We start from the raw sequence: 20,456 nt of genomic DNA on the forward strand, positions 1-20,456 counted from the left end.
CGCTGTCAGACATAACCTATTTATAACCGTTTTATAACCAATACATAACCATTTTATAACCAATACATAACCATTTTATAATCAAAATATAACTATTTTATAACCAATACATAACCATTTGATAACCAATACATAACCATTTTATAACCTAAACTCAAATTTTGTTTCAATATGAGTGGTTTCTATCACATGTGATGTTACGTTATTTTATATTTTAGGTGACGATATACACATATAACTATATACATATGTACATATGTAAATATATGTAACGCTTATAAGCGTGCGACCATTGCTCAAAGCGCGTGCGTGACCGAAATGAACGAAATTGAGCGTAAAAGCCAATAAACCTTTCATTCAACGCTATATTATTTATGTACTTTGCTATATATATATATGCACAAACGTATATATTATTTATTGTGCAATATTTTGTGTAGCAATTGTTAGATATGCCTAGCAAACCCTTTCGCTACATTTTATAGCTATTCAAGCAATAGTTTAGTAAATTTGCGCACACAAACACATAAACATCAATAAACGCAAATATTTTTTTCACAAACATCTTACTTATATACATAGTATATATATAGTTGTTTATTATTATTAACACCGCTTCGTTTGGCGGTTGCGATATTCAGCTAACACATGCACTAAGTCTCAGTTCAAGGCGTTGCTAGCCGTTAGTTCGAAAAATACCAACAGTAACTAATGAAAATTTGCAGCGTTTTGTAGTAGGGGCTTTATTGCTATATTATTATTATTATTATTTAAAAAACATACGAACATACTATGTTGCATTATTTGTTAGTTGAACATAGTTTCATCTCCTATTTATGCGTTATCGATATGCCTTGCTATCGACAAATGGTAAGCTTACAAGCTTCAAAGTTAACTCTAAACTGAAAATGAACTTTAATAAACATTTTTAATGCATGAAATATACTCGCAGAGCTTAAAATTGCATATTGTGAGTTAAGTGTTAAAAAAAAAATCTCAAAAATATAACATTTACTATATATTAATTTATTTTACTATTTCTAATATAAATAGTAATATTTATTTACAACAATTACAACACTTCACTTACTACACTTATACATAAGTGGTAGTAGTCGTTGTGTAGGGGGCGTATACGTGATATTTCAGCACAAATTTATTGTGATTTCATTTTTCTGCACTGTTTAGCATTCAAGTCAGCAGTTTAGCTAACAAATCATTGCCAATTTAGCATAGTATGGAAAAATTTATGAACACACATACTTACTTACATATATGTACGTATGTACTAGTTGGCAAATTAAAATTAAACACTAAAATAGTAGCAATTTAGTCAGCGACTACGTTAACATGCACCGTTATGCTGAATGTGTTTAAAAACTGAATTTTACTATTTATTTTAACATTAACTATTATTTATTTTAGTATTTGCCGAGCAGAAGCTGTTTGACGCTTTAGTTTGGGAGGTGAAAATTAATTAATTTTCATACAAGCTTCAGGTGATATTTAATTGTGACTGTATTTGCGTCACTTGCGGCATATATATTTCGCAAATAACGGTAATGGTAATGATTTTGAAAACAAACAGGCAAAAACTAAAACTTCGAGCACTAAAATAGCCTGCTCAAATGCATTTATTATTGGATAAGAGCTTATTAGAAGAACATTAACTTGATTTTGATCGATAAGTTTGTATGGCAGCTATATCTACTTCAGCGTTCGATCTGAGCAATACTTTCACAGATTGTGGCGTTGCTCTAAGTAATAAAATATGCCGATTTTCGTGCAGATAGCTTTTCAAATAAAAAAGTTTTCTATATATTAACTACATTTTAGTCGATAAGATTGTATGGCAGATATATGCAATAGTCATCCGATCTAAACAATAAGTTAGGAGATTGTAGCGATGTCTTTGATAATAATATCTCCAAAATTTCGTGATGATATCTTTGCAAATAAAAAAGTTTCCCATACAGGGACTAGATTCTTATCTATAAGTTTGTATGGCAGCTATATGATATAGTGATCCAATCCGAATTATTTCTTCACGCAATGTACCATTGCCTTGCAGAATATTATATGTCGAATTTCATGAAAATATCTTGTCAAATAAAAAAGTTTTTCATACTAGAACTTGATTTGAACTGTCAGCTTGTCTGTCAGCTATACGCTATAGCGGTCCGATATCGGCTTTTTTGACAAATAAACCACCTTTTGACGTGAATAGGACGTATGCAAAATTTTAAAGCGACATCTCAAAAACTGATTGAGTAGCTCAATCGACGCAGCTAGCCACAGTTCCTTCTGGATATTCAAAATCGTACGTAAAACTTAACATACCCGGTTTAGTGTACAGATATCAATACATACATACATATATAAAAACCGTTTAGAGACACTTCCTTGCAAATAAGAAATAATAGTTTTTATGAATGTCTATAAATCTTACTAACTACTAACCAAACAATAAGCTGGTGTCAGACAAATATTTTCCGATTGAACTAATAAATATTTTTCGACAAATTGCATAGCTTGTTGCATAATTAACAGAAGTAAAAATTATGAGCTCAACGAGTACGTAAACGGCTTAAAAACAAGCATATGTTGTTGCTAATTAACGACTAAACTTCAAACTGAGAACAATCATGCGCTCTCGAATGCCTGAAAGTGAGTGGAACTAAGCAATTAATTTACGAGGTTTATCGTCATCAACAAAATATAAAGAATGGCTAAACTAAAATCTTAGTGACGTAACTAAAACACTAAACTAGTAAATTAATGCACTAATAATTAAAAGTAACACAAGATTTGGCAATTGGGCCATTAGGCCTTGAACAATATCGAAGTAATTAGCTGGTTATTGTAAAGATTGTGGAGAATGGAGATAGAGGAGTTTTAAAAATTTCATAATTAAGAGATATATGACCTTCTAAAGCGATTTGTTCGTGCTGCAGTGTCTTTAGTAAGACAGTGACTGAGCCCAGGGAGAAGCAGATACTTTCAAATGAATCTTTGTAAGATCTTAAGAGCCAATTCGACATCCAGACGGCAAGATGGATGGATTACAAGCATTACAGTGCCTTTACTACGGCAGACTCTCAGTCCAGTGAGAACCAGAGACCTTAAAATGAATCTTTGTAGAATCTTAAGAGACAATCCGGCATCGGGACGACAAAAGACATCCGTAAAGTCGTATAAGAGTATTGAAAATGCTCGATCTAAGGCTGACAGACTTCAAATATAAATTACAACTCTTTTAAAAAGTTCATATCTGAGTTCATCTTAAGATGGAGACTGACAAAGTGTTGTTCTCAGAGCATACTTCTTGTAAAATGAGTATACACACTCTAGATGCCTTTCAATAGCACAAACATACTCCGTCTGCTATTTATATACAGATCGAGAATACTGCAGGAAATGTCACCAGAAAAACAATCTAACATCTCTTATGCACTCATCCCACATTGGCAAGACTACGCTGTAAACATCTGGGTCGCCACGCTATGATACACTGGAAGAAGTATCGATAATGAGGCTGCGGAGTCTGTTAAAATTCGCGTCAAGTGTTGGGATCCTAACAGATGACTACTCCTCAGGGATCTAGCAACTGAACTTCATCTGGTATCGCAAAGAAACATTAGTGGTCTACGCGTGACTTATTGGCCTACCAGATTAACCTAACCCAAACTAACTATTTCTATAACCAAAACCAATAAAAAAAGCTGAAATATAAACAATCATCGCGGCATTAGTTTAACAAATTTATTTTTAAAACAATATTTTATACCCTAAAATATAAACAATTACTTCTTAAATGGAAAAATTCTCAATAATAAATAATTTTTTTTTTCAGGGTCTCGAGCATTTGATGGTCAATCTAGGCTTGGGACAAATCGAATTCGAGCCAGAGCATACAGTCGACGTACATCGTCCAAAGGGTTTTAAAATAGATGATGATGCACAATTGACTGCTTACTTTGAGCAGAAAAATTTGAAATTCCAACCCACCGACGAAGATATACAAGTCTTAACGCAAAAAAATGCTGAAGGCAAGGTGACCGACGAATTGGACATACTCATAAAGGAGAAGGGAAAAGGTATTTTATTGGAGTTCAAAGAGATGCACGATCCAAAGCATAGACATCCGCGTGATAGTGGTAAGTAAAGCGAGATATTAAGAGCAAATATGTATTTCTTGATAATATTTTCGACGGGGATACATGTACATATATGGATAGGGAGGAATCACGCGAGAAAAGCCGCAATGAGCGTTTTTTTTTCAAGAATGGTTCGAAGAAAATAGGGAAGGTTCGAAGGGAAGTTTTCTGTAAACAGCTTTCCGTCTGTCTTTGATTTAAGCCACCGGGCCACTGTGGTGTTTTTCAAGCAGAAGTTGACGGCTAGTAAGGTGACAGTAGAAGTGAAGTACTACTATGAAGTACAGGCTCAGGGAGGAGGAGCTTCAATCTGACAGGAAAGCGGCAATCTGAGCGCTTGAACTCGCTAACTTTCAGGCAAATCTAGTCAAGAAGTGTCTATTCTCGCTATAAATAACATCAAGCTACTTGTTGCTGTTGTTATAGCGGCATAATAAAGCCGATTTGATAGTCCGAGCCCGTTCCGGTTACGTAGACTCGACTGTCATGAGCACGGCTACTTCATCAGCAGACTCAAGAGGGTGCCGTCACAGCAAAATCGCTTTTAATTGCAAAGTCCATGAGGCAGCCAGTGAAGACACTCTTGCCCGCTCACATAGGTATGGGAACGAGTTGCATATCCGTTATCATCTTGCGCTCTAGCGGGCTTAACACGCGCTGGTCGATAACCCACTCCTGTGATATTATAATGTCATTGAGCCTTTTTGATTTGTGTGGGTCTTATGATTGATTAGATAGGATTTGTAGATACCACAAAAGACTGATTAAGCATCGCCCTTTAAGCTAACCTAATACTACTATAACTATTTTTCAAATAAGCTCATCCATTGAGAAAGGTCTCGAGACTAGCAATCAAGCAATTACACTTCACATCTCTTCAATACAATTTCTTCTAGAAAATTCTAACCTTTTAAATTAGCGTCGCCAGTTCTTCACTCAACAATTGCATAATTGTCTATGTTAAGGTTGCCAACCTTTACAAAAATGACCTCAAAACATTGTATAAATACTTTCCTCAATCAATTCGATACTTTATATTTACTATAATCAGTTTGACCTCCACTTTGTCGGCGAATATCAGTATGAAGTAATAATGAGCCCGTCAACGGTGAAGATTTGTGCACATATGTACATACTTACTACGTTGACACAAAGGCAACTGTCACAAAGCCGACAATTGAAATGTCAATTTAGTGGCATTTTTATAATAAAAATCACAGGATGTACATATTTACATATTCGTGGTGTGCATAATGAGGCGCTTGGCGCAATACTGTTGGTATTTGCCGGCAACTCTTTATTGCGCGAACTCGGTAATTTACCTAATTGGCATTATGCGCAATTTGATGTCAATGTGACTTTTACTTTCCGCTGAATGCAAAATGAAAGTTAGCAGACTTTAAATGACTGCGATCAATACTACCTGAAGGTTACTTGGCGGATAAGTGGTATGATTTTAAGCTCTTAAGCTCACTTCAGTTGTACAGTCGCTATGCACTTCCAAGAGCTTATTTTTTTCGGGTGGTCATCGTCCATGTTTCTGCGCCGTATATTAGGACGGGAATAAGGAAGGAGCGAAACTGTTGCTATTATATAATACATTATTATTTTCATATATTTTCCATGCATTATGTTATCCCTTATTTATAAAATACTTGTATATTACCATAATACATGTACTTGTATCACTTTGTATGCTCTTGACAATGACAAATGTTCAGTCTTCACAAAACAACAGTTATTATAATGATAATAGAATAGCGTAACGCTTCATAGCACTAATTATTATAGTGTAGACTGAAAACTGAAGCTACCTCAATGTCATTATCATTATTATTTGCAAAACTGCTAGATAAATATAGTACATACTCACATGAGATAGCGGTGTGTGATGAATTTAGCAGTGCTTGAGATCTAAAAATTTTGTTTGCTGGAATAAAATTTAACGGCTTTTGCTATCTGGTATAATTCTCTCCGCTTTTCCTTAATGTGATGTAAAGTAGACTATTGACGAACTGCAACCCACTTTTTGCATATTAGTCTATATCTCTACCAAATATGGCTCAATAGTGCCCCTCAAATCAGTATTCATCGATGATGTGCACAAACTTCAGTTAATATCTATTCTACGAAGCTAAAAACCAGAATTGGGTTTAATAGCCGAATAGAGATACTATTACGCTAACGGCTGGGCAAATGTCCACATCAAGCAAAATAAGCGATTATTGTTTTCTTATGCTAATATTATGGATGGCTTTTTTTTTTTTTTTTTTTGTGTTTTTTTTGCTCGATATCACAATTCCGCCATCTTCCACCACCTCTACACCAGAACGAAAACGTTGAAACCATCGTTATGCGGTGGAAATGGAAACTGTATCGGGTCCATAAACTGCACAAATTTTTATTGGCGGCTTGAGATGCATTTTTGTCTTTATCGTCGTAGTACTGTAAAATATGCCGTATTTTCTCTTTATTTTGCTCCATGTTTGCGACGCTATAACTCACGAACGACTTCAAAGAAACGACAACCAATCAAACACGTGTGAGCTTTCCAAAAAGGTATGGCATGACCCGTTGCGACGAATAAAACTAGAACTACGCGCTCTCAGCGAAAACTAGCGAAAATTCCGCAAGACTTTTTTGACAACCTAATATATAGTATATATTTTAATTCGGAATCAGTTTTGTTAGTTTCATGCTTCAGAGACCAGAAGAGATGATCCAAGCTTAACCAATTCTACTATGACAATTTGAGTTCACTTCGCGATTTTTCTTCCAAAATAAGCATTGAGACATCCACTAATACTGGTTTTCTCACATTTATTAAATTTCGTAAACGCTTTAGTATTTTCATTGGGAGTGGTTTCTATGTGGCGGGTACCAAACTTAGCGCACAACTTCCCTCGGCAAGCTATATGTATACAAATTTATATAGCGAGTCGCTTGTTTCAAGACCGGCACCCGCTCGCAGCCGCACCACTGATGAACAGACGCTGCAATTAGACTTCACCCTTGAAATCCAACATTGAATCACTCTTGCCAACAATTGCTACTTTCGACTGAGTAGTCAATTGAAATGTAAAGTCCTTTCCCGACGAACAAAGGTCAAAGAGAAAAGAATACTCTAGCTTTCAAGGGTTTCGATTCAGTACCCGCCGGTGGAAGCAGAGGAAGACGAAGACCAGGTGAAGAAAGATCTGGCTGCTTTTGGTATCTCAAATTGGCGCCATATATCGAAAAGAAGAAACGACTGACGCGCTGTTGTTAACTTGGCTATAATCTGATAAACGGCATCTACGTCAATAAAGAAAGAAAAAAGACGGGGTTTTCACTACTCAGTAGAAACAAAATTACCAGTCCGAAACCACTGAATTTTCGTACCTAGGACGGCCCTAGACGTGATGTTAAAACGAAATAGAACACTTAAACCTACTTATTCAAAGAAACCTTTTTTTTTTTTAGTTGTGCAAATAATTTTATGTCATTTATGATTTGAACGAAATGTTGGTCAAATAGCCAACACAATTAAATTTTTTTTTCCAAATAGAGTAACTATTTTTCGATGACTTGACAGCATTTCGGCTTGAATTTAGACAAAAGTACGCCTATGAATGTGTTTTTGAGCTCCCCTGTTGTTGCCTGCTTGGCGTAAACTATTGATTTAAGATACCTGAAAAAGATAATTTCAAAAAAAAAAAAAAATCAAAGAATTTTCTTTCGAAAGGTAATAAATCTTCCGCATTAAATTTGAAGTTTCAATGTAGTAGCAAACCTCGAAATGAATCAGCCTTAATTAGAGTGTTTTGCAATATACTATATTTGAATGTATCATATAAGTACCATATATATATAAATATAGTATATTTTTGAAAATATTTGTATGTATATTTCCAGTTAAGCGTTGCCTTCGCAAAATCTTATCTTTATAGCTTAGACGTACTAAGTCCTTAAAATTTGTGCAAGTTAAAGGTGAAACTGCTTTGTACGCTTGTAGTAGATTACAAAATCTCTGCTATATACAGACATTTAAATAAATATGAACATTTTGTTTCCGTGCTAATCTGACGTTTTTAGATTACATTGTATTTACGTTGATTTAAATTTTAAACAAATATACATATTTATTGTAGCGTATTAACATAGCTTGAATTGAGCACGAACTTTTCTGAAAAACAAGGAAAAAAAAAAGTTAGAAATTGATTTATTCTAAGCAAAAATATGCGTCATTTTAAGAAAAACACACGCTCTCAATTTTGTTAAGATAGTTCACATATTAGCTGGCGTATGTCCTAGTGGCTTGAAAAGTTTTGGTGCGATATGTCCAATTTTGGCCATAAGCTGGCATACTCTAAGGAAATTACTCGTGCAAATTTGTATGCCGTTACATTAAATGCTTCTTGTTTGTAGTATACTTCTTTACACTCTTCTTGACAAACTAAATATATATACAATTTCGTTTGATTACAACCAGTAATAGTTCCCTGAAGTTTAAAAAGGGAATTACATCGATTTTAGTTTTTCAAGATAATATGCCTTTCTGAAGGCCCACAAAAACTCGTAAGTTAGATTGGTTGTAAACATTAGTTCATTAAAATTTTTTCAGCAGGACCAGCTCCGTATTTTTAGTATTTCCTCTACATTATCTGCAGCTTGAAGACACGTTTTTTACGGACATGCAGCTTTTTAGTAAAGGCTCTATTTAGCTTAGAACTTTCAAAGTCTTCCCAAAGATCCAACCCTTTTAAATAGTTTTCAAGAGCATCATAGGTCTAGTAGAGATCGATATTTCAGTTTTTGAAGAAACGTTCTTTCGGATATGAAGCTTTTAGTAAAAAAGAGATTTAGCTCAGAGGTTTCTTAGTGTTTCAAAGCACTAATGCTTAAAAAAAAGTATTCAGAATGACCACAGGTCTAACAGAGCTCGGTATCTTCAGTATTTCCTTTGCATTCTTTAAAGCTTGAAAGCAGGTTCTTTCAGATATGGAATGTAAGATCTAAAGTATCGAATTAATTCGACATAAAATATTGATATAGTGAGTGCACTTTTCTACACATTATCATCTCTCAATCTCCCAAAATAAACGCCATCATACTTCTTGCAAAAACTAAATATCTGGTGAGATCCGGGTTTCAGGCAAATTTAGGCTCTATTTTAACGATATCTATTACATAAGTTGCATAGCTCATTTGTTGATGTCAGATTTTGCTTACAAAAAATTACCATATGAATGTGGTAGAACAATATTTGGAAACACCGCTATTAATATATTCAAGGAAAAACTTATGACGAGAATTCCCTCATCCCACAGAATTCATTAAAAACCCGCTATTAATATATTCAATATGTCTTGTGACGGCAATTTCCTAATCATCCAAATGTCTTTTACCTGCAAAACATTCATAAATTAATTATAATTCTTGTTTTAAACAAAATGATATTCGAACTGAAAGCTAAGCGGTTAAAAGTAACTTTTACGAACAAGAAAAAAAAGAACGAAGCATTACAGAACTATAAAAATTGCCGCGGCATCTCGCATCCACGCAGCAGTACCTAAAATCAATTAGCGCTGATCGAAATCAACTTTGTGCTTGACTTAACTCTGAGCATCCACACTTCAAGCAACCATTTTGTGCCACTCACAGTCGATTTTTTCTGGCAATTTCTTGTTCGATACTGAAATTAAATCCAACTAACAAGACTCCAATTTCAACAAAAAAGGAAAATTAAAAATAAATACACAAAAACTGTACTGTGTAAAAACCAAAACAAATAAAATGCAATGGAGAGCCCAAATATGCGATTGTGCACAAATACAGTTACTCATGCGACGTGTGTGGCATACTAAACGGACGCTGACTTTATAATCAATACAGAAATCCATTGCACCAAAGCCCTGAATGTAAATGGCACAAAAACATGCACACATACGAACATGATGACACAAAAGAATGTGGAAAATGTTAATAATAAATTCAGTTTTGTAAACAAGTAAACAAAAAACTTAATTTACATATATAGTAACAGAAAAAAAAACGTAAACCTCAGCGGCGCCGAAGCTTTAATACCCTTTACTGTTGTATTTTTTATAGCATAAAAGAGTGTAAAATTTTTTTTTTTTTTTTATTTTTTTTGATTTTGATGGCTCAGTCTCGCTAAATGAAAAAGATTTTCATACAAGAAACTACCAGGACCCTATAGTTAACCTATACTTATCCTATTGCAAACATATAGTTAACGTAAAGTTATCCTATAACTATCCGATATCAGCGGTTCCAGCAAATGAGCAAGCTGCTCAAATAACGAAAAGAACGTGCGCAAAAAAACAGCTAGATATCTCAAAATCTGTGGGACTAGTACGCGCACAGATATGTCGACAGAAAGACGGATGTATCTGGCAAAATCGACTCAGCTCGTTTACTCGAACAGCTAGAGGTAATTAGGGGTTTCGACGTTTCCTTCTGAATGTTACAAACTTTATGGAGGACTTGAACTTACAGGTAGGGTATAAAACACACAAAAGAAGCTCAGAAGAATGCCTAAAAACACTAAACTCATAAGGAAAAGCTGAAGAAATGCTTTAAATGCTAACAAAACACGCTTAACATTGGAATAACTTTAGTCGAAGGCAGTCACTTTGATTTATGTGCCCTTTATGTTTGTAATCGTATTCATGTTTTTATAAAGTTTGTGAAGCAACTGTAAGTTCTAGAGTAAGATTATTCACGCCGCGTACGCTTAAGAACGCTTTCATGGCTTATGGAAATTTTTGTGAATTTACTTTTTACAATTGTGATTGTATGCTACTTTTCTTCCGATAAAGCTGTGGTCATTTATTTTTAAAAAGATTTATTTAAGATCTATAGAATAAGGTAATTTTCATGACTGGACTTGGAATGGTATACAAAGAGCGGCCTGAGCAGGTGTTACCGGTGCTTTTAAGTCATGTCCGATCGGAGCTCCTACATCAACCGCCCATAGACGTGTATATTCAGAAAGTAAGAAACACGTTGTGCTATCAAAATAAAGAAACTAGGAGGAGGTATATTCCAATAATCTTGATATATCTACCTACCGCCTACTTTACTGAGGCTACATCTTCCAACCGGAAATACTATATATAAGATGTATAGAGAAAAGCGGTAGGATCCCAAAAGCCATATGCATAGATAGCCAGGCCTCATTGCTTGCCTTGCCGACACCACAGATTAATTCCATAGCAGTCAACAACTGCATAAAGGCCTTAAGCTCATTAACAGATCAACTCCACTGTCTATAAATCGAGTTGCCTATCACAGGAACATTTTCGGCAACGAAAAGGCAGATAAGTAGGTAAAACTAGACTGCAAGCGTTCAAAAGAGAGCTTTATATGCATTCTGAGAAAAGAGTTTAGGGGCAGATGACAATCAACAACAAGCTACGAGAAACTCAATGCAGTTATGGGCTTAATATGACAGTAATAGAACCAAGAAACCTACTAACTAAGTCCAGGAATAGCCTAGCTACTAAAACTAGGCACCGGCATTTTGGAGAGCTTACGCTCAAAATTGAACACCATATAGCAATATTTACCACTATGTACGCCCAGCGCTATCACAAACCCGACACAGAATACTTTGAACCCATCAGGCACCAAACTTTGAATGGTTGTGCACAAAAATCATAATGAATATAAGCAGTTTCATTGAGAGTAGTAGTCAGGTCCTTCTCCACCTGTTTTTTTCGACGGAGCACAGGTCTTCCTCTTCCTCTGCCTCCCCCGGCGTATACTACGTCGAATACTCTCAGAGCTCTCATCCATTCGGACGACAAGAACTAGTCAGCGTAGCCGTTGCAAGCGGATGGAGCCATGTGTAGAAGTTCACGCAAGTGAGGAAAGATGTCTGAGCGCCATTCACTTGATAGTGACCAGAAACGATTCTTTTACATATGACTCAAGTAGCTCACAACTTCCCGTCTTAGACCAAATATCCGCTGGGTAGCTAAAAAAAACACCTGTTTGCAGACAAGCTAAAGTGAGAAGGCGAATCATCCCTCCCCAGCGTTGTGCGATGGGTTTGGAACCCGCCACGTAAAAGGATTTTAAGCAGCAGTTACTGTTGGTTCCAGCAGACACTTAAGCCGCATATTTCTCGAATTTGGGCCCTTCCAGTTGCAAGCCAGAACCCGCCACATATTGGCTGTCACATATCTTACCTCAATTGCCCATAATTGCCTCTACTTAAAGTAACCTTACCAATAAAGAACTCCTCTCTTACTTGCTCTAGAGCTGTTAGGAGCTCGTTGACATAAAATTCTTGAAATCACGTGTTTCTGGTGATAATTTTGCATAGAAAGAGTACATTCCGATGCCCAGCTTAGCGGCGCTGTGTTCAACTGTCATTTTATACATAAATAAGTAATTGTTTCTATTATTGTTGTTGACATTTTGACATTATGCCGGAATACCTGCACGTGTAGACATAAGCGCCGACAATTATGGCCTAACGCCATATTTAATGTGTCTCAAGGCGCTCCACACTTGGCTAGCTCACAGACGCTGGGTAATTAAAAAAAACAATTTTGACGCTGAATGTGCGACTGCGCTAATTCTATTTGTGTTGACAATATTGCTTTTGTAATTTTATGCTATCGTACCTGTATAGCAAGATCGTTCGTCGGCTGAGATGCTCGGTATTGCGTATAACTTTTTTATGGTGTTGACTGGAAGATTAGCAGTTATACTTTAGATTACTTCACAGCACCACCTTCTTTTTGATTTATATAGATTTTGTAGGGCATAAGCCGCGTGAAAATGTTTCCGCGTTGTGCACTTATACATACTCGTATATTCTCAAATATTATATTTTCACCCCGACACTCCGGTAGTCAACAAAGTGCACACTTCGCCTTCTATTATCAGCTAAATTTTCTTAATACATCTTCTGGGAATTTTCTGCGATTAGACTAAATATGCTTAGCTTGTCTTCCGGTTTAATTTATATATATTTGATAAATTTTGTTCAAATAAATATTAAAATAAAAATATTTTTTAAAGATTATTCTCGCACTATTTTCTATATCCCATCGAACTGGTGCAGTCCCCGTAGAATATGGTTTTTTAATCTTACCACAAATTGGTCCATCTTCTCGGACTAGCATAGTGTTATACAAACAGTGTCTTAAAAGTTTTAGACAATAAAGTGCTTAAGAAGGTTGATGGTTATTAAAAATAACTTTAAATACAAAGTTGGTGTAGCCTGTAGTCGGGGTTCAAAACTAAATATTAGGTTGTCAAAAAAGTCTTGCGGTATTTTTAATTGCGGTATTGAATTTTCAATTGTTCATAATTTTTTTTGATGACTCATGCCCAGCTCTTGACCGCTGCTACGGCTGCTACTATGCCGGTCTCTTGAGACCAATTCAGCGACTTTATCGCAATTTTCGACGACAGGCCTTCCGGAGCGTGGCGCATTTTCGACCACCTCTACACCAGACCGAAAACGTTGAAACCATCGTTGTGCGGTGGAAATGGAAACTGTATCGGGTCCATAAACTGCACAAATTTTACTGGCGGCTTGAGATGCATTTTTGCCTTTATCGTAGTAGTACTGTAAAATATGCCGTATTTTCTCTTTATTTTGCTCCATGTGTGCGACGCTATAACTCACGAACGACTTCAAAGAAACGACAATCAATCAAACACGTGTGAGCTTTTCAAAAAGGACGAATAAAACTAGAACTACGCGCTCTCAGCGCCAACTAGCGAAAATACCGCAAGACTTTTTTGACAATCTAATAATGGTATTCATTGTGTTTTTGGCTTTAAATTCGGTTAAAATCATGGCTTGATGCGATGGTGCATTATCATCGTGTAAAATCCATGAATAGTTCTTCCACAATCTCGGATGTTTTCGACGGCGGTTCTGAAACGCCACAATACGGCCAAATAGAACTCCTTATTGACTGTCTGTCTCTCAGAAACAAGTGCTTGTTTTGGTTTTGTGTCGTTTTGTCCCACCCTTCCGATGGAATGCAGATACTTCGAGATATAATCAACATTTCAGAAAGTCTAAAGGATCTCTAAAGCACAAGTTCTTTTTATTTCTAATACTGGCTGGGCGACGGTAATATTTTTAATCTACCGAAGCCCATACTATTTTTCTTGAGATTTTAACAATACATTTTGACTGAGTTCATATTTCCCTTTTCTTATAATATTTGCAGTGTTTCCTAAAGAAAATATTCTAAAATCTTACAACCCACACTTAAAAACGGAGCTTTTTTAACTTGCTAAGCTCTCTTTGGCTTTAAAGCGTCGCAAAAAGCTCATCAAACTACCAGACAGTTGTCTGCGTGTCATTTTCCTTACTTATTTCTTACTTCGGAGCACATATGGATACCTAAACCTTCCCCGAATTATGCCATAGGCTGAGAAGATCTATGAAAGTTATTTATAGAATTATGCTAGTGAGCTTCCTCAGTTAATCTAGCAACTCAATTACCTTTTTGCTCTCAAAAGCCTTAACGCTTTCTTACCGTACTCTTGATTTCGCAAAAGCTTTGCGTTTTTTTTTTAAAGCGGAGCTCAAAACACACTAAATTTAACACAATTCGCCTAAGCAACTCTTCCTACTTTTTTCTTTACAGATGCTTCTTTGGACGCTGCGCCACTTTCAGCCAATGTTTGCCTCTCGCCAAAGTCCATGCTGCGTCTAGTCGTCGACCATAATGATCTACACAATCGCAAACTCTACAAGACTTACACCACGGATGATGTTACGAAGGCGCATAACTCCGAAGATGAATACAATGAGTTCATCAATGATGTACAGTTAACACCGGTGGCGTTCATGAAACTCTGTCCAGCGCTGTTGGCGCAAATTGATCAGCATGTCTGCATACGACCAGCGCCACTCAGCAACGGCATGAATGCCAAGCAGGCGCTGTGGAATGGTGAGTTTATATACATATTACATACTCGCTATATTTACTGTTAACTAACGCTACTTTTTGTAACCGCCAGCTTGGATATACGCCAGCATTTCGATATTCATACTCTCCGCTTGCGGACTGCTTGGCATTTTGCTGGTGCCGCTCATGAAAACTGTCGCATATCAAGAGATTTTGAAATTCCTCGTTGCCGTTGCCATCGGCACGCTAGCCGGCGATGCCTTAATGCATTTACTGCCGCACGCGCTGGTGCCCGATCACGATCACGAACACGAACACGATGAGCATGCGGTCGAAACCGCCGAGTCGGCGCATGATTCACACGAAGCAGTTTGGATCTGCGCCTGCGCTTTCTTCACTTGTATCTTCATGTACGTGTTGGAGCATATATTGCCGTTATTGCGGGGTGACAGCGCTGGCGGACATGGGCACGCGCACGGACATGGGCATGGACACTCACATGGCGGTCACGGGCATAAGCAAGCGCACACGCATAAACAAGCGCACGCGCATAAACCAGGACATGCGCATGCGCACCACGCCGAGCAGGCGCATCATGGAGAGCATGCGCACCACGCCGAACAAGCGCCATCAGGGAAACCAACTGACAATGTGCTCACCGCCAACATCGTAGCGCCGGTCAATAATGATGCAAAAGAGATCAATATCATGTTGAATGAAACGAAAAAGGATGAAAAAGCGCCAAATCGTCCATTGACACCCGTGGCCTTCATGGTCGTCATCGGCGATGGCCTGCACAATCTCACCGATGGCCTCGCCATAGGCGCCGCTTTCGCCAGCGATCCAGTAACCGGCATGGCCACCGCCTTCGCCGTGCTCTGCCACGAGCTGCCACATGAGTTGGGCGATTTTGCGCTTCTGCTGCAGACAGGCGTGTCCTTGCGGCGCGCCGTCTATTTGAACATTGTCAGTTCGGTGTTGAGTTTCCTGGGCATGGCCATCGGTTTGTTCATAGCCGGCGCGCATGGCAATATGACACAATGGATTTACGCCTGCACAGCCGGTTCGTTCCTCTATATCGCTCTGGCGGATCTTGTGCCGGCAATGAGCGAAGTCGAAGCGCATGCGCACGATGCGAAGAGCAAACTGAAGGGCACATTAATACAGATATTCGGCATGCTGTTGGGTGGTCTTATTATGTTGGCCATTGCTGTCAATGAGCATTCGCTATCGGCGCTTTTTAAGTAAAAAAAAAGGCAGCAACAACAACAAATGCAAGCGGCAATATTTGTTTATGCGCTTCTCAGTTCTGTAAATTGAGAGCGTAAATGTGAGTTGTTCAAAACACGCATTCCTAGACTACATTGTAGAGTCTGCTTTTGAATAATTATGTTTAAGTTTGTATGTTTTATGGTTTTTAAGTTTTAAAGTATTATTAAATATATTGTAGTTGTACAAATTAAGTTTTAGAAAAGATTTTTGAATTATAATAAAAGTTAAAATAAATTTAAAATCACGATTAAAGGAAATTGTTGAATTAATGGGAAAATGTAAACGTATCCTTCCTTTAGGCGCATGTGTTTTGATGAAATTATCAGCTGACAAGGCAAAAGGCAGTAAAGAGTTCGATTTATCAAATGTGTTTGGGATTATCTCTGGTTTTTGTGTTTGTTGTTGTTGTAGCGCTTTCGTGGCAGTTACGTTCACTCGATTGTCGTGGGAATGTTTTTTTGTAGTTGCTTATTTTTTTATAGTGGCAGAAAACATTATTCAGTAATTTCGTGGAAAGATGCCGAGTTAACGGAAAAAAATCCGTGTTTGTGCCGTTTATGCAGACCCGACTACCGTGGAAACGAACTTCAGCTTCTCACTACAGTTCATGTTACTGTCGAAGAGCCGTTAGTTTCCCGAATGAAAACTCTACCTTTCGGAACAGCTTCTCACGGAGTGCAAGAAAATCCAAATATATCAGGTTTAAGTAACCGGAACCGAATTATGTAGATATGTATATACGGTCAAGAACTTATTATCAACTCAGCAGTTGGGTTGACTTACCCATTTGTTATAGAAAAAACTCCGCTGGCACGAAATTTTAGGCAAAAAAGTTAAGCTAACCAAAACCATAAAACCGTTTGATAATTTCATAACTGTTTTAATAAAATTTTATATACAGGCTTCTGCGAAGAAAATCCCTCGTTTTGTCAAGCAAATAATAAACCCGTATTTCAATTTAATTATTTATTACAATTAAAACAAAACAAAAATGCTTTTTTTTACTAAATAATGCAATTCAGGTTATTCAAGCTATCTGTTGGTGTTGTTCTTCAAAAGGTTCATTAGGCAAGCGCGCAGAGTTCTAAAAACAAAATAAATTAAAAGAAAAAAAATATAATACTTCAATACATTTTAAAAATCATTTGCTTACCAATTTCTTAGCGCGTTCCTCCAACGTGCCATACGACACATGATCCAAGGTAAAGCCAGCCGGCAAGCCAACACCTTGCACACGATACAAAGCATCTTTATCACCCTCATTGGCAATTTTGTGCGCTGCTGCCACGGTACATTTGCCAAGAAAACGTGATGATGCCACCATTGGACCACGCGATATATCTATATGTGTGCCCATGCGATAAACCGTGACACGTCCCTGATTCTGTTGTGCAATGCTGGGCACCTGCTCACGTTTGTAACGCGAATCGGCAAACATTTCCAGCGCTAGCTCGTTATTTACATCGAGACGTTCGATTTTCAAATCTTTGGCGGCTAACCTAATCATCGCTGCGGACAGAGCACGCATTTCAGCTTTGGTAGGTTGCCAAGATTGCGCCTGCAGCACTATATCATAAACAAAACTGCCAGATTTGACTGTAATGAAATGAACATTATGTTAATAGTTTGTCTAGAATAAGGCCGGCATATAACTGTTACTATTTGGTCCTGGAAAACTGTGTAATTGCAAATGTGCTTCGTCAGTAAAGCTGTTTTCGAGTGCTGCGCCCAACATGAAGCTGCATGTGCGCCAGAAAGCTCTGTAAATAATTACATATACAATTATTGTGTATAATAAAGATGTGAGTTGCTAGCTCTTTCTACTTTAATTTCTTAGTTGCACATACAATACAAAATATTGTAATAACTTCATTGTTTCAATTAGTTCTTTGATAACTTACTTATTTATTAAATGCGGATCAGCTACTGTAAAATTAAGCAGCTGTAACGTACAAGATTCTGTTAGCGGTCGGTGCATATCCCACGGCACATTGCCATCTTTCAATGCTAAAGCGGAACGTTTGCAATGTCCATCACTTAAATGTTGCGCACAATTGTAAGGCGTAGATATATGGGCATTCATAGCTAGTGTGGCATCCTCCGGTAAACCCAAATAACGTACTTCAATTTTTTCTACTCTACCAACAGCTGCCTTTTGCCGGCGTTGCTCTTCTGTAAACAATTCATTGCGCTTAGCTATAGCAGGACTGACAGTTTCCTTACTTGTACAGTAAGTACCTGGAATAAAAAATTAAATTAAAGCATTGCTTTCTATTTAGAAAATGTACATGTAATCATTCAAAAATGTTCTGAAAAAGTTCATCACTTTTTAGATAACACTAGCATTAGTAAACTCACGTATACTTGACAATCGATTATAGCGTTGCAAAGTATTTAATACTGTTTGGAAGAGCATTTTATTGCCGGTCATTTCTAAAAAATGTAATAAAGTTTTCTTTTAACTTTTGAAGTTGATTTTCTATATTTTTTTCAAGAGACGGCAAAAATGTTATCAAATCACAAAATTTATTCAACAGCTGATACCAACGTGCTTTGATATTGCCACGTAGTTAAAACAGAAATAGAGTGGATTCAGATATTTTCTACAAAATAATAACACAAAAATATATTTACTATAATATACTGTCTGCAGTTGCAATACTGATTAAATTTTAAATTATACAATTTTATTTTATTTAATTTTACTGCTAACTGTCAAACCAAAAATGTCTTGTTTACAATAATGTTTAATCATTGTGATTGTTTTTGTTTTTTATTGTTAATGGCAACTTGAAAATAGAAGAAGCATCGCAAGGCTGTCACAATTTTGTTGGTCATCTTATTCGCTAAAACATTTATTGTAAATTCGCACAGCTATTTTCCTCAAATCATTTTGCGTTTAATTTAATAAAACTACTACGAAATGAATATGGAACTAGTGCGCAATGTGCCGAAAGGTGGCTTTAACTTTGACAACTGCAAAAGGTAAATATTTTTAATTTTAGTTGAACGCCGCATAAATGCTTATGCTTTCTTGAGCAGAAATGAAATGCTGCTTAGCTCCGGTTTCCAACACCCAAAGACTGTAAAAACAGGCACCACAATTGCAGGTATTATATTCAAGGATGGCGTAATACTTGGAGCAGATACACGCGCCACTGAAGGTCCAATTGTGTCGGATAAGAATTGTTCCAAAATTCACTATCTGGCTAAAAATATGTAGTAAGTAAGCCTGTGTATATTAAATGCTTGTTATATCTATCACATACATGCTGATACATGTTTAATATAATTTCATAACATTTGCAGCTGCTGTGGTGCCGGTACTGCTGCCGACACAGAAATGACTACCGATCTGATTGCATCGCAATTGGAAATGCATCGCCTAAATACAGGTCGTCAAGTACCCGTTGTGGCAGCCAACACACTGTTGAAACAATTTTTATTCCGCTATCAGGGACACATTAGCGCTGCTTTAGTGCTTGGCGGTGTTGACAAGACTGGCTCATACATTTATTGTATACATCCACACGGTTCAACCGATAAACTGCCATATGCAACAATGGGTTCGGGCAGTTTGGCGGCAATGTCTGTGTTTGAGTCACGTTGGAAGCCCGACATGACCGAAGAAGAGGGCAAACTGCTTGTGCGCGATGCTATTGCGGCTGGTGTCTTCAATGACTTAGGTTCTGGTTCGAACATCGATTTATGCGTCATACGCAAAGATTCAGTTGATTACTTGCGCAACTATGAGCTAGCCAACTTGAAAGGCAAACGTCATGTAAGCAGACTTAAGATGAAGATGAGGTTGAAGGAATATTTTACTTAAATATTGTGTTTGATTTTATTTTATAGGGAGATTATCGCTTTAAACCTGGCACAACTGAGCTGGTCGGCAAGGAAGAAATAATTGAAGTTGTTCCCTTTGAAGCTTTCCACAAAAAGCTGTATGGTGATGAAACAGCTGAGGCTATGGAAGTTGGTGCTTAAACTAGGAGTTGTCACAGTATGCATGTGAAAACATACGAAAATTAATTAAATTTTGATTTTTGCAAATAAAATAGTTTTTAAAGAATTTTAGGCAGTTTATTTTTTTGTGCTGAACAGGGTATATTAGTTTTGCCACGAAGTTCCT

General features: G+C 37.0%; 3 protein-coding genes across 3 annotated transcripts in view; 2 read left to right on the forward strand and 1 right to left on the reverse strand.

The window, feature by feature from the left end:
- Positions 1–16,480, forward strand: part of LOC108966720 (zinc transporter ZIP6) — a 29,271-nt gene extending 12,791 nt beyond the window's left edge. Inside the window, exons 2-4 of the mRNA XM_018929748.1 lie at positions 3,854–4,157; positions 14,786–15,091; positions 15,162–16,480. Coding sequence (XP_018785293.1) covers positions 3,854–4,157; positions 14,786–15,091; positions 15,162–16,297 — 1,746 coding nt within the window. The 3' untranslated portion in view covers positions 16,298–16,480. The remainder of the gene's footprint in view (positions 1–3,853; positions 4,158–14,785; positions 15,092–15,161) is intronic.
- Positions 16,481–17,278: 798 nt separating this feature from the next.
- LOC108966734 (39S ribosomal protein L39, mitochondrial) lies at positions 17,279–18,822 on the reverse strand. Its single transcript, XM_018929765.1, has 5 exons — positions 18,680–18,822; positions 18,223–18,559; positions 17,981–18,081; positions 17,475–17,917; positions 17,279–17,405 (listed from the first exon to the last, which is right to left on the reverse strand). The coding sequence occupies exons 1-5, from the start codon at positions 18,750–18,752 to the stop codon at positions 17,349–17,351; spliced, it is 1,011 nt and encodes a 336-aa protein (XP_018785310.1). The 5' UTR covers positions 18,753–18,822; the 3' UTR covers positions 17,279–17,348.
- A 299-nt stretch (positions 18,823–19,121) lies between these two features.
- On the forward strand, positions 19,122–20,396 carry LOC108966766 (proteasome subunit beta type-7). The gene is made up of 4 exons (XM_018929804.1): positions 19,122–19,306; positions 19,364–19,543; positions 19,631–20,102; positions 20,177–20,396. Exons 1-4 carry the CDS (start codon positions 19,245–19,247, stop codon positions 20,309–20,311), a joined length of 849 nt encoding a protein of 282 aa, XP_018785349.1. The 5' UTR covers positions 19,122–19,244; the 3' UTR covers positions 20,312–20,396.
- The last annotated feature ends 60 nt before the right edge of the window (positions 20,397–20,456 follow it).

This window comes from Bactrocera latifrons, unplaced genomic scaffold (genome assembly GCF_001853355.1).
Source record: "Bactrocera latifrons isolate USDA-ARS-PBARC rearing strain unplaced genomic scaffold, ASM185335v1 scaffold_17, whole genome shotgun sequence".
In the NCBI taxonomy this organism is placed as follows: domain Eukaryota; kingdom Metazoa; phylum Arthropoda; class Insecta; order Diptera; family Tephritidae; genus Bactrocera; species Bactrocera latifrons.

Excerpts from the sequence above, each read along its gene's own strand:
- LOC108966734 (XM_018929765.1), bottom strand. The coding sequence starts at position 18,752 with ATGACCGGCAATAAAATGCTCTTCCAAACAGTATTAAATACTTTGCAA. Across the intron at positions 18,560-18,679 it reads TAATCGATTGTCAAGTATAC|GTACTTACTGTACAAGTAAG; the intron begins GTGAGTTTACTA and ends TTTTTATTCCAG. Across the intron at positions 17,406-17,474 it reads AGGAACGCGCTAAGAAATTG|AACTCTGCGCGCTTGCCTAA; the intron begins GTAAGCAAATGA and ends TTTTGTTTTTAG.
- LOC108966766 (XM_018929804.1), top strand. The coding sequence starts at position 19,245 with ATGAATATGGAACTAGTGCGCAATGTGCCGAAAGGTGGCTTTAACTTT. Across the intron at positions 19,544-19,630 it reads TATCTGGCTAAAAATATGTA|CTGCTGTGGTGCCGGTACTG; the intron begins GTAAGTAAGCCT and ends TAACATTTGCAG. Across the intron at positions 20,103-20,176 it reads ACTTGAAAGGCAAACGTCAT|GGAGATTATCGCTTTAAACC; the intron begins GTAAGCAGACTT and ends TTTATTTTATAG.